This window comes from Trichosurus vulpecula, chromosome 1 (genome assembly GCF_011100635.1).
Source record: "Trichosurus vulpecula isolate mTriVul1 chromosome 1, mTriVul1.pri, whole genome shotgun sequence".
NCBI classification, from domain to species: domain Eukaryota; kingdom Metazoa; phylum Chordata; class Mammalia; order Diprotodontia; family Phalangeridae; genus Trichosurus; species Trichosurus vulpecula.
Window position 1 is genome coordinate 149647741 of NC_050573.1, and position 13949 is coordinate 149661689.

The following is a 13949-nucleotide window of genomic DNA, read 5'->3' on the forward strand; positions in this document are numbered from 1 at the left end:
ATGCTTTTGGGACTCATTAAAAATGCTTGATTGCCTAACTCCTTACCCTGAAGGGTGAGATCTCCTTTTCCTGACTTAAAGTTGCTACCTTGAACATTGAGAAGAGAATCACCTGGTTGAAACAGAAATAAATTTCACATAACATTAAGCAGGGAACTATATAGGTCAAATTCACTTAGAAACAACATGATTTCAATTCTACTGAACAGCTGTATTGAGTTACTCTTCTTTTGTTTAGGTTTGATATTAGAACGGAAAGTCAGGTGTACACCAAAGATATTTCATGTCTACTTTTAGGGAACTGAGCTTTCTTAGTTACTACACAATCAATTAATAAAGAATCAATAAAGGTGTGAGAAGTGCTTAAATACCTAAACTTAGATTATGCTTTGAAAGTAAATTCTGTAAGTTTGACTAAAGATTTGCGAAATGAAAACTAAAGAACTGGTTCACTGGAACTGTATTCAATTTTGCCATTTTATAAGCAAGATTTTCTCAAACTAGAAATTTAAGCTTGATTTCTTTCTTTTTGACTCTCTCCCCTCCTTTTTCTACTACTGATAACACAAGAGCTAATTCTTGTTAAATAATAAGATGATCAAAGGAGTCAATCATTCAGAAGTACTAATGGAATTGTGAGTCTGGAGATCTGGCTCTGCTGTTAATTAGCTATGTGATCTCGGGCAGTAGCAGCTCTTAGTCTAAAATGGATTACATAATCTCTAAGGTCTAAGATCTCTAAGTCTAAAAATTCAGTTATATTTTGAGCTATGTCAGATACCTTTTCAACAATCCCAGCAGAAGCAACATTGTGACTTTGGAAATGACTATACTACATTTAGGACCAGGAAACTTTGAGGGCGGCGGGGAGACAATTTGGAGTCCCTGATTGTTTGTTCTTTGATATCTAAGAACATAAGTCACAATGTATTCTCTTCCCAAAACAGCATTTACAGGATTGTACTAAAGAGGCTGGCAAAAAGGGCATGCATATGACAGTGAAAAAGGGATATAAACTAAAAATTACTAAGGAGTGAAACTGGGGAAATTCAACAAAAATGAGTCACTGCTGCATTATGCTGATAAATTCCACTAAGCATACAGGCAGCAAAGGGAACGAGAAGGAAGCAAGTGAAGACAATGATGAGGCCAAGGAAAAGACAACTCAAAGACTAAAGCAAACTCAACATGATCACTCTGAGCCTATCCTGGATGAAAATGATGACAATATAGTTAGAGCTTCCAGAAAACTGGCTAATTTGAGCATTAAAATGCTCTATGGCACAGAACTAGTCCAAATGACCTCTCAAGGTTCCTTTGAGCTCTGTCACTTTAACATCTGCAAATTACTCAAATGACCTAACAGTTGATGTAAATATTCTTTTAAGGGAAGATTCAAGGACCTCAGGATCTACACTTCTCCAGAAATGCTTGCTTCAGAATGTTCAAGGAAGACACTAAACACGCAAGCTGTTGACAAAACGCTTCAATGTACTAAATGTCTACATCATGATGACAAATGAGGATGACAGAAAGTATACTTTATTTTAGGGGCAAAGGAAATACAGATGAGGGAAGCAGGCTGTTTCTTTTTCTCCTCTTAGGCTATGAGTTTTTAGTTAAGGCTATGCAGTTTTTGCTTTGCTGGGCCTTATTTTTAAAAGTATTGTATAACAAGCAATGTTGCTAGTATTGGCTAAATCATGGTTCATTATACAAATACCGCGATTGTTGGGTTCTGAACTCATGATGCTATGTTGTAGCTCAGAATAACGAGTTCATCTTTGATGTGACCCTCTTATGCTCCACTAAGTACCTTTATTCTTCCTGGAACCAACGGGAAACGAAGCTGTAATAAGCTGATCAGTGGTTACTGTATAGGCACTTTCTATCCCCGAGACAGCCGGATCCAAGGGACCAGTATCAGGCTGCACCTTGTCGCGCTTACGCTGCTGCCGTTTCTCTCTGTTACTGACTTTAGTTTCCCAGGCTCCTGACATAGCCCCAGGGAGAAAAAAAAAGGTATTTAGTAAGGACAAACCAAAAGGGTGGCGTTGAAAAAAACAGAAACAAAACAAATGGAACAGGGCATCATGACAAATTTAGGTTGTAGAATAAAAATCAGAACAATGCTGGTTACATGAAATAAGAGTCTGATCTAACATTTTCTCTGGCAATGAACTACAAGGGTGACACCAACTATCCTGGTGCTTTTCTCCAGACACTTTGTCAAACTTATCACTGATGGCTCATAGAAACTGAGGGATGACAGAAAATATCTTGTGTCTTTACCTTATTGGGTACAGAGCCTAACGGTGTCATATAAAAACACACTGGAGTATGTTTTTTAGATGATAATAAAGGGGGCTCCTAAATAAGGATGCTCATTGTCCTCTTAAAGAGGTGGGAGGTGTTTAGGGGAAAACACTAATCTTTAAGAAGCAATCTAGTTGTTTAATGTATTCAGTTAAACTTCAGGATGCTCCCCTCCCCCCCACAAGAAGCATGACAGGTTTTTTCACTAAGAGAAATCACTGGCATGATTTCAATGTTTCACAAATTCTGATTATAAAAGTGTGTATTAGGAAAGTCACAAATTTGTATAATAAGATACAAAGTTATGAAAAGAGGAGTTTAGACGATACATCATTAAACAAATACAACTCAGAAAAATAGATAACTGCGTTCCCTTCCCTGCTCAGGTACCTTCATCAACTTCCTTTCCATCATGGCGTGAACTGTTCTGCACTGCTTTAACCTCTGACTTTGATTTCTTCTTATTTTTCTTTAACTGAAAGGAAAATAAAGTGTTAACTTATTCCTAGGACACTGAAATTGGGTAGAGATATGATCTCTAGGCATATTAAGACTATTTCACTGGGGTTTTTTAATGGCTTTAAAGAAGTTAAAAAATAGGTAATATGATATGTATATATATGAGAGAGAGAAAGAGAGGAAGGAAGAGAGAGTAGTTTAACAAACTTGACTATATCAAAATCTTTTTGTTGTATTAACAGGAAGATGATGTTTCCTATCTCTTTTTGGTTCGCATAAGGCACATGTTTGTAATATATTGTATCAGCAAATTATAAATGTTAAGAGTAGGGGAATGGATAGTTTGATTTGCACATGACACCTTAGAAATTGGTTTGGATTTCTTAGCATTTCAGACTTAGACCAGATCTAAGTGACAGACCACTTGCTCCTGATGTAGATGCAAAGACTTGAGTTGCTATTAATCTAACATTTATTAGGTTGGTAGCTGTGATTTCGCTGCTGTGACATCCTCCACCAATGCAATACCTCAAAGTTCTATGGGTTATGAATTTCTCTATCATAGATAAGATGGCAGTACATCCACCACGTAATTCATAGTACCTCTTGGGATGCTTTGACAGTTTTGTCTGCAGTCTGTCCCTGAAAGACACTAATCTTCAGAAAAAGGACTATTTTCCAGCCCGTGGAAGTTCAAACTATGCTGCAAAGAAACACCTCTCTTGGCAGTTAGGTCATGCAATGAAGAGTGCTGGGCCTGGAGTCAAAAAGACTCAAAATCAAATCCACCCTCAAACATTTAAAAGCTGTGGACAAGTCTATGGACAAGGCATTCAGCCTCTGTCGGCCTCAGTTTCCTCAACTATAAAACGGGGATAATAAATACTAGCACCTACCTCCTCAGGTTGTTGCCAAGGATCAAATAAGATATGTGTAAGGCAATTAGCACAGTACCTGACATATAGTAGGTGCTTAATTCATTCTTGTTCCCCTTCCCCCTCTCCAGGCTGGGATCCTCTAAGTTTCTATCCCACCCCTCATTTCCATTCTCTTGGATCCAAACAGCTCTTGTCCTAAGGTACAAATCAGCCTTTAATACTTTCCCAATTACTACCCTTTCAAGGTTTGAGATCTCTACCCTAAATTTGCTTGTTAGCTTTCAACTATCTTGTAGTCCCTCCCTCCACCTTCTCACTCGATGCTACCCTATTATGAGGACTTGGCACCAGAAGTATAGGAACTCAGTCTTGGACCCTATCATTGGAATTTGATTTCCCAGAAGAGCTATCAGTACCACAAGTGACAACACACTAATTATCAAATAAATAAAGACTATAACAGCAGCAGATAAACACATTGCAAAAAATACAAATTAAAAAACCATTTACTATATTAAAGTAAGGCAGCAAGGAATAGTGGAAAGAAAGTTGGTCTAAGAGCCAGGAAGACCAGGATTCAAGTTTTAGCTCTGACACACATTAGCTGTGTGACCCTGACCAAGTCCCCTTGGTGATCTAGGCAACTTTCTAAAACTATGAATTGCAAAGAAGGTGCCAATCTCCACTGGTAGAAAAGTTTCTCAATGAAATCACAGGTCTAGTATCTATCAAGGACTCACACGATTAAGATCTTAGTTGAGAAATGGAAATGTCATTTATCAAAGTGACACCCTATCTATAACAGTTATTACAAATTACAAACAGAATTACAAATTATCTATCTTTCAAGGAAGTATAAAAATCTCACAACTGCATTTATCCCTGAAAAAACTATGAAGTCAGAAAACTAGTTAACTATAATTTCAGAACCTCTAAAAAATCTTCTTTACATCCCATGTTAAAACATCAATGATCAGAAGGTAGTTACAGAAGGAAAAAAGTAAAATTCTGGGATGAAGGGCAGGGATCAAGCAGAAACTGAGAAGGTAGCTTACTTTAAGAAACCAAAGTGCTATATAAACTTTAAATAACCAAGTATTTGTCTTCTCATAAGAATGGCAGCTAGGTGGTACACTGGATAGAGTGTGACCATGGAGTCAGGAGTACCCGGGTTCAAATTTAGCCTCACACACTTACTAGCTGTGTGACCCCAGGCAAGTCGTTTAACTGTTTGCCTCAGTTTCCTCATCTGTAAAATAAGCTGGAGAAGAAAATGGCAAACCATTCCAGTATCTTTGCCAAAAAAACCCCATATAGGGTCAAAAAGAGTCAGATACCACCGAGAAAACGAATTCAAAATTAACACAAGAATGACAAACTACAGTAACATTTGTATAATTCATTATAAGAAATAAACACTTACTATAACTCTATGTTCCAAGTTACTTGTAAATAGGAAAAATCCACCATCATATAGGCTATTAATATTCTACAACCCAATAACAAACATAAACACATTTCTGTCAACCCATTTACATGGCTATACTTAACCCTAAAACCAAAGATGCAGTAGTACCCACCTGGATTGTGCAGCGGATAAACCACAACCTGAACTCGGTACTAAGCTAAGTCTTTCTCTTAACTCAAAAACTTGCTTAATCTCACCTGCCCCACCAAAAAACCCCAACCTTCATTTTGAAGTATTTTGTCAATGGTCAGTCTAAATATATTATTCTCCCACACAATTTCAGCACAGTTAAGTGGAGACATTTATAAATTCTTAGTGACTCCTTGGACCTGAATGTTTAAGCAGCTATCATGTTTAAGCCCTTCTTTTAATGTTTAGCAGAGCTGATTGATTAAAGTCACAAAGAAGCAGCTTTTCAGTCAGGTGGATCAATGCAAAAAGCAATGATATGCAAAAAAAAAAAAAGTAGAAGTGTTCCTATTTATTAACTTCAGCATCAGAAGTCCTCTCTGATTCTTCAGCAATATACTTCCAATGTGGTATAACTCATCCAGTAAACCAGAGTGGATCACCCTTCTATTTTTCTGGAAGCAAGAGTCTAGTTTCACCACGGATCAGCCACATGTTAACTCTACCTCTCTCTTACCTCTTCTGTTTTCTGAAGAATGGAAATGATGCTATGCTACCTGCTTTTTAGCACTGTTTATGAGGAAAACACCTTGTCAAGTGTCATACAAGTATGCTCTATTCTATTTTACCAAATGAATAAATGCTGAACTTTGCAGTAAATATACACAAAGTGAAACTGACTGTATAAGCCCAGAATTGCAAATATGGAATGAGTAGAGAGCACAGTAAGTAAAATGGTTGTCATACGTGGTTGGCAATTCCTTTTATAGAATACATAACTCACTGCAAAATTCTGTTTCCCAAACATGCCAGAGAATCAAGTTTACTATTTACCTATACTTAATAAGTATGTTCAAGATTCTATCTCTAAGGCCAGAAGTGAGTTGTCTTTATTTCCATCAGGACAGAAAAGATCCAGATATCAGGAGTTGGTTGTAATGATATATTTAATATTTCCTCCTCTCATTCATGAGCTAAGGCTAACAAAAGTCTCTATCACACAATAAGTGACATCACTGATTAGAGTGGCAGGAGGTACAAGCTGACAGTGTAAACAGAAGCTCTTTGCTTTAACAAAAGACTCTATTCATTCTAAATGACTGCAGTTCAAACCCCAGAAGGTCTTGGCAGATCTTACCTTTGACACCAGCTGAAAGACTACCTCAGGCTTGGTAAGCATGCTTTAAATCTGTCAAGTAAGGGATCTCAATGTAGAAGAAAAAGACTGTGGTAGACCTTTTCTAACTCTGACACTGACTAATTCATACATAAAATACCAGCCACCTCAAGACTATGCAACTATTAAATGATTAAAATAATTTTAGACAAAATGTTGGGGTTGAAGGGTTAAAAGAGTGAGGGATCATTTAATACTGGTAAAGTTTCTTGAACTATTTGTAAGAAAAACACTACAAACAACTAAAAAATGAACTAGAGCAGAACTTGGCTTTCAAGTTAGCAACTTACTGTGAAGGGAAGTATCAGTTTATACCTGTGAAGGTCTCAATGAGGATGCAAAAATTCTACTAGTATTGGCTTTCCTCTCCAAAAAACAAACAACAAAAAAAAAACCTGGCCCCTAAAAATGTTCAGAGGCTGAAATCTTCAGTATTTATGGCCTCAGAGACAGATAGGGACCATACTAATATTATCAGGAATACAAGTTAAAGGGTGGCTGAAAACATACTGTTTAGTATCAAGAATAACCATTGTGACTCTTGTCCTCTCCCTCCAAACCTCTCTTCAGCAGAGTTCTTTCTTTTCATAGTTTGCCGCCCTGATATATAATTGCCTAAATATTGCTTATTGCCGACATCCGGTTGCTTCAGATTTTCCATCAATGTCTCAATAGACAAGGAAAATATCATATATATATTAACTATCTCTAGTCAGGATCAGATTTTGAGCAGAATTGATTTTAAGATTTAACCTCTAGGAATACAATACATTTAAAAGACCGTATTAATATATAACTTGAGTGTTATTTCAAATAGACCACAAAAAGGGCACTGTTTGCATGACAATGAAATATGCCATTTCAAACTGGATGAAACCTGCTAATCAACTGTCAATCAATAATTAATGGTTGGCACTTTTAACATCAAAAACCATTCTGAGGCCAAGGGAAGATGTCACAAATGGAGCTTGACCACAAGCACACCACTGACTTGAGTCTTCTCTTGACTACTGCTTTCTCTCATCTGGTGAGATTCTTCAAAAACTACTATCTTGTATACCATACACGAAATACAATTTTGTGATGAAATCTCACAAAAGAAAACCTTGCATAAACAAAAGACAAAATAAAGAAATCAAATGCATAAGCACAGATAAAGAGGAGACAAAATGATCCCAATCTGCTGGTGACATGATCGATAGCACAGAAAACAACAAACAAAAGAAACTAACAGAAACAATGAAGAGCTTTGGTAAAGTATGAGATACAATATATAAATTCATAAGATCAACAGCATTTCTATACATTAATAACAAAATTCAAGAGCAAATAATAAAGATTAAATTCGATTTAAAAGAACAAAATACAACTTCCAAGACACATAAAATTAGAACACTATACCAAGGGTATATTTATTATATAAAACAAATAATACATGTTAATAAACAAAACTCATTTGGAGAAATAAAAAGTCTAGAATCTCAAGGAAAATAAGTAAAGCTAATAAGAATTTAATGGAGGGGAAAAAAAGGTAGAAACAAAAAGGAGAATGGCACTTCCAGAACTCAAATTATATAGGTTCTTAGTGATTACAGATTGAAAATGCACTGAGACTTTTTGGGACATACTGCATTATAAAGCAGCAATCATCAAAATTTTTATCACTCCTTAAAAATAAAAAAAATTGTTCACTGGAACCAATTAGATAAGAAGGAACAACAGACAACTAAATCCAACAGCCCAATGTTCCATAAAACTGGGGATATAAATTACTTGAGAGAGAACTATTTGACAAAGATGATGAGAAAAATGGGAAGTTGTTTGGATGAAATCAAGTTTGGCTGACATTAGGCTTGGCCCAATATTTGATTATCATATACCACAATAAGGTAAAAATGGATATATACACCCAAATGTTTGTCGCACCATTAAAATATATATGTATATATACATATATACACACACACACACACAAACACACACATACACACACTGTATTTATGTATATATGTGTGTGTAACATACACACATAAACGAGAACTAGATGAGATATTATTCACAACTATGACTACATGGAAATTTTAATAAAATAATTTCAAACACATGTACAGATATATGAAATTGAAAGGCTTTTGTACATCAATGCACCACAAATAAAGCAAGTTGACTAGGAAAAAACTATACATCAAATATCCATGATAAAGGTCTGATATCCAAGATGTAAGAGAAACTAATATAAGATGAACACCTTTTGCCAATGGATGAGTCATCAAAGGATATGAACAATTCTCAAAAAAAATGGAACTCAAAATGATATGAAAGACTACTCAAAGTCACCAGTAATAAGACATGAAAATCAAAATCAAACAACTCTGAGGTTTTACCTCACACCCAGTAAAGTGGCAAAGATGACAAAACATGGATGGAATAGTCCATGTTTGGTTGGGGGGTGGGAAAAGATGAGCACAATAATGCATTATTGATGGAGCTGTGAATTAGTACCATCATTCTGTAAAATAATTTCAAATTATGCTTTTAAAAAAAGCGACCAAAATGTCCCAACTCTATTGCTAATTATATTACCAAAGAATGTCAAAGCCAGAAAAGTGCTACATATACTAAATCATTCATGGCCATGTTCACCAAAACACTCAAAATGGTACTTTTTGTAAAAACAAAGAATTGGAAACTGAGTGTCCACTGACTGAGGAATGGCTAAACAAACTGTGATATAGGAAAGTAATGTAACATTACCAAGCTCTAAGAAAAAACAAATATGAAGAACTCAGAGAAGGAATGGTACATATATGGATATGAACTGATGTACAGGAAGTAAGCAGAATAATGAAATGACATATACTCAGAAGAACACTATGTAAACAGAAAGCTTAAGAAAATTAAAGTGAATTCTATGTAATTATAATAACCAGCTCAGCCACAGAGAAGGACCAAGAAAATGCACCTTTCCCCCCACATAACTGCAGAAGTTAGGGAACTATAGATATGGAGTATTGTGTATACCAAACAATAACTGTTTTTTTAAGCACCTACTATGTGCCAGGGGCTGTGTGAGCCACTGGGGATACAAATACAAAGAATGAAACAATCTTTACTCATATAGTCAGACATGGTCAGGTGGTTAGTTTTTGCTGAGCTGCTTTTTTTCCTCTCTTTATTTTTTAATGTGAGACAGCTTAGTGGTGTAAATGGATAGGGCACTGTACCTAAAAGCTGAACAACCTGAATGTGAATCCTATCTCAAGTCACTTACCGGCTGTATGACCCTGAGCAAGTCAAATTATCTCTCAGTCTCAATTTCTTCATCTACACAGGCCTGCACAACTTATGGTCTGCTTGTAGAATGCAGAAGGATTTTGGGTGGCCTGTGAAAATTGTAGACCAAAACATCCTTTGTACGTAGAGGAAATCCTTTGGGGTGTTGCAAGTGGCCACAAATTGTGCAGGCCTGATCCATGAGATGGGAATAATAATAGCACCTATTTTCCCAGGGTTATTGTACAGATGAAATGTATAAAATGATGGGCAAACCTTAAAAGCATTACATAAATGATATTATTACTATTATTATTTAATCTTTGTTACAAGGGATGGCTTGCTGAGAAGATATATTCAATAATGAATGTGTTGTATAGATAAAACATGTTAGTAAAAATAAGATAAAATTCTAAGGAAAAAAAGTGTCGGGAATATGAAAGGCCGGAATGAGCTGAAGCTGGCAAAAAAAAGGACAATCTTTGAAAAAGATGTTTTTTTCTTTAGGCTATATTGGGGTAAGCAGAAGATTTTGCTGCTGTTTCTCATTCCAAAGAGAATGACCCTCGTATTGAGAAGAAAAAAACAAAAAGCATTTCTTTGGGTTAACTAAGCTTTTCAGAACTTCTCTGAGGTGAATGGTAGATTCTAACTTTACTCTGATTTCTAATACATATGGGCAGTTTTCATTTTTGATTTCTTGAAATGTAATGCTTTTCAAGAAGTCAGTGATTCTTAAAATATTTTTCCTTGTTCTAAGTTAGCTATTTTTAACATCTACCTTACATTTTCTTTTCTTTTTTTAATCTTTGATTTTTGTTCTACTCAGACCATTTATTTGTTTGCTCTCTTCTAATTTTCAGGGGGTTTAACACCTCTCTTCTAAGCTATTTATTCTTTTATTCAGAGTTTTTAATTTCACTTAAAAAAGATCTCTTGCCACATTCCTTGTTCCATTTTTTCCTCTGAGCCTCTCTCATTACAGTTGTTCTGGAGTTATTCTTCTTTTGAGGGGAATCTGTAGACGTACGATAACTTTTTATACTGGTTGGTATTTTCCTTGATTTACTCATCTCTTCAGCTTTAGTTCCTGAATTTGCGCCAGAACCAGGTTTCACCACTGCTATGATGTTGGGTTGGATGGTTGGCCCCAGTTGGTCGCAACCTAGGTTCCTATGCTGACATCCATCCCTAAAGATCAGGTCCCCCTGGATCTTTGATGTTTAGATTACTGGATCTTCAAGGTCCTTTATGGTAGTGGTGTCAAATTCAAATGGAAACTGGAGATACTAATCTGTACATAAAGAACCCTGCAGGTTACATATTGACTGTTTTAAAATGAAATATTATCTGTTCTATTTTATTTTTATTTTGTCAAATGTTTCCCAATTACATGTTAATGTAGTCTGGGCCATGGGTTTGACAGTTTTGCTCTGTGGCATTTCAAGACAGAATGGTAAGAAGCTTGAGCCCCTAAGGAACACAGGCTGACTACTGCAGCACAGCACTGGTAACTACAGCTCCTCAGGTGGCTAAAGTCCTGAACCTGGGGCTTACTCTAGGGAGACCTCCAATCTTGTTACCTCAGGAGACAGAAGACCTGTGTAGGTTACAGGCTTGTTTGCCTCTCCAGTGTTGGTTTTATTGGTAGCCTCCTTTCCTATTTTCTGCTGTTTTCTGATTTTTTTGTGCAACTCTAAAATGGAAGAAGGCACTAATTGTAGTTTCTTCCTGGATTTCTTAATCATTATTTGGTCTAGTGTGAATTTTGGGTTCTTTCCGGAACAAGCCTTTCACAGCTAAGTGGTCTGCTTCCATTCAGGCAGCCATCCTGGCCAGAAGTCTTAAAGATAATTGAGACTGTTAGAGAGCATCTAGTTGCCTTCAATGAATTCAAATCAAGTGGTCAAATGAGAACTAAATCCTAGGGTAGTCTCAATGAAAAAACTTGGGAGAATGAGAGAGGTTTTGTAGAAGCAAAAAAAGGCTGATGTCTAAATGACCAAAAAGGAAGAGGAAAAGTCTACAAACAAGGGCTATTCGGTTTCTTGCTTTTGTAGCAAAATCTAGAACAATTCATGAAAAGAAATGTTAATAACAAATGGAAAGGGAAACTGTGATCACTAAAAGTCAGGAAGGACTCACAAGAGCTAAACTCTATTAGACTAAACTCATTTCTTTTTCTTTTGGCCACGGTAACCAGACTATACAAGGGGAATGCTTTAAATACAGTATTACTTAGAATTCAGCAAAAAAGGTGATCTCTCATCCTATACTTGGGTAAAAATGGAAAGACACAGGAAAAATGAGAAGATGGCAAAGTAGGTCAGAAAATTCCAGGCTCTCCAAATTTCCCTCACTAAAAATACAGAACATAGCCCCAAAGTGAACTTAGATTGGCAGAATTAAATAAAAGTTGGGGTAGAACAGTTGTCCTCTTAAGACAATGAGAGAGAGAGAGAGAGAGAGAGAGAGAGAGAGAGAGAGAGAGAGAGAGGTGTTAACAGAGAAGCCAGGGGAAACTGAAGGACCTCTCCTGTCTGGGAATGCCAGGTCCAGCTATGTTAACCAGTCCTGGCACAAGCCTGGTGAGTGGGATAGCAGAGGGGCAGGGACCCTGCTGGCTGTAGACACTTGCAGGGGAATAGTCCCTGGTTTCAGTTCAAGGGTAGAAGGAAAACCAACCAAGAGCACCAGATAGCAGTTGAGGACCCAAACTATGGCTTCGGGGTAGAGAGGAATGCCCAAGGCTGGGCCTCCAGACAAAGCTCAGAAACAGCAGTGAAAAGGACTTGAGTCCTGGGACATCATTACCCACACCCTAGAACTACAACAAAACAAAATAAAAATGAGTAAGCAAAGGAGAAAGGACCTGATCACAGACAGCTACAAGGATAGAGAACATCTGGGTTCCCATTCAAAGGAATGCAGTGAAGTTAAAAAAGCCACTCCTAACTCAAAGAGAAATGTCAAATGGTCACAAGGCCAAAAAGAGTCCTTGAAAGAACTTAAAAAAAAAAAAACAATCCAAGAAAAAAAAAAAAATCAGGAAAATTATGAGAAGCCTGCTAATTGGAAAGAGATCCAAAAACCTAAAGGAAGAAAATAAGTCCTTGAAAATTATAACTTCTGAGTAAGGGGAAGCTAATGATGTTATAAGACACCAAGAAAGAATAAAACAAAAAAAAAATGGGGAAACATCTTATTAGAAAAACAACTGATCTGGAGAACAGATTGAGGAGAGAAAATTTAAGAATTGCTGAACTACCTGAAAGTTATGACCGAAAAAAGTCTTGATAGAATATTACAAGGAGTTATTAAAGAAAACTGCCCTGAAATTTTAGAACAAGAGGGTAAAGTAGAAATAGAAAAAATCCACCCACCGTAACCTGAAAGAGACGCCAGGATGAAAACCTACAGAGATATCATAGCCAAGCATCAAAACTCCTAGGTTAAGAAGGACATATGAGCAAAAAGGAAAAAATAATTAAATACTACAGAGCTACAATCACACTCACACAAGACTTAGCAGCTTCTATGTTAAAAGACCATAGGTCTTGGAACATAATATTTTGAAGAACAAAAGGGCTGGGTTTGTGACCAGCTTTGCCCAGCAAAGTTGAATATGATCCTGAATGAAAAAAAAAAAAAGGTGAACATTCAACTTGCAGGTATTTGCAATGAAAAGAACTCAATGGAAAATGTGACATATAAGATCCAAGAGAAACATAAGGAAATATTAAAAACCAATTATAAAGGACTGAAGATCAAACTGTTTACTTCTTACAAGTAAAAATATCAGTACTCTTTAAGACTGTCATCATTACTTGGGTAGTCTGAAAGGCTTGGGCTGAGCTGAGTAAGATAGGTTGATTCTAAAAAATAAAACTGTGTAAGGAAAGGCAAAAAGGAGCAATTCTCTTTTACAAGTGAGGGGTAAAAAGAGGAAATGATATAGAAGAAGCAAGTGGAGGTGGAGGGCTGGTAGTGTTGGAACCTTACTCTCACCAGAACTGGATTAAAGATGGAACAATACAAACACATAGAAGGGTATACAGGTCTAAATTTATAAAGAAATAAGAGGGTGAAGGGACAGAACAAGGGAGGGACTTTTAGAAAAGTGTGTATATTAAGAATTAGGAGAGAGGGAGAAGATAAAGGAGGTAGAGTGAAAGGCAGATTAAGGAACAGGAGGGCAAGGTAGCAGTTTGAAGTAGGAGGGATAAGGTAAACAGAGCCAGAAGAATAA

General features: G+C 36.5%; 1 protein-coding gene across 4 annotated transcripts in view; it reads right to left on the bottom strand.

Moving 5' to 3' along the window:
- The window catches only part of MTDH (metadherin), a 65123-nt gene that overhangs the window by 26986 nt on the left and 24188 nt on the right, over nucleotides 1-13949 (bottom strand). For 2 of the 4 annotated variants that reach the window (XM_036754129.1, XM_036754109.1), the window contains exons 3-5: nucleotides 2707-2791; nucleotides 1817-1993; nucleotides 47-112 (exon numbers count right to left, since the gene is read on the bottom strand). In XM_036754129.1, the coding sequence (XP_036610024.1) occupies nucleotides 47-112; nucleotides 1817-1993; nucleotides 2707-2791 (328 nt within the window). The remainder of the gene's footprint in view (nucleotides 1-46; nucleotides 113-1816; nucleotides 1994-2706; nucleotides 2792-13949) is intronic. The other 2 variants (XM_036754138.1, XM_036754119.1) reach the window with 1 other exon arrangement.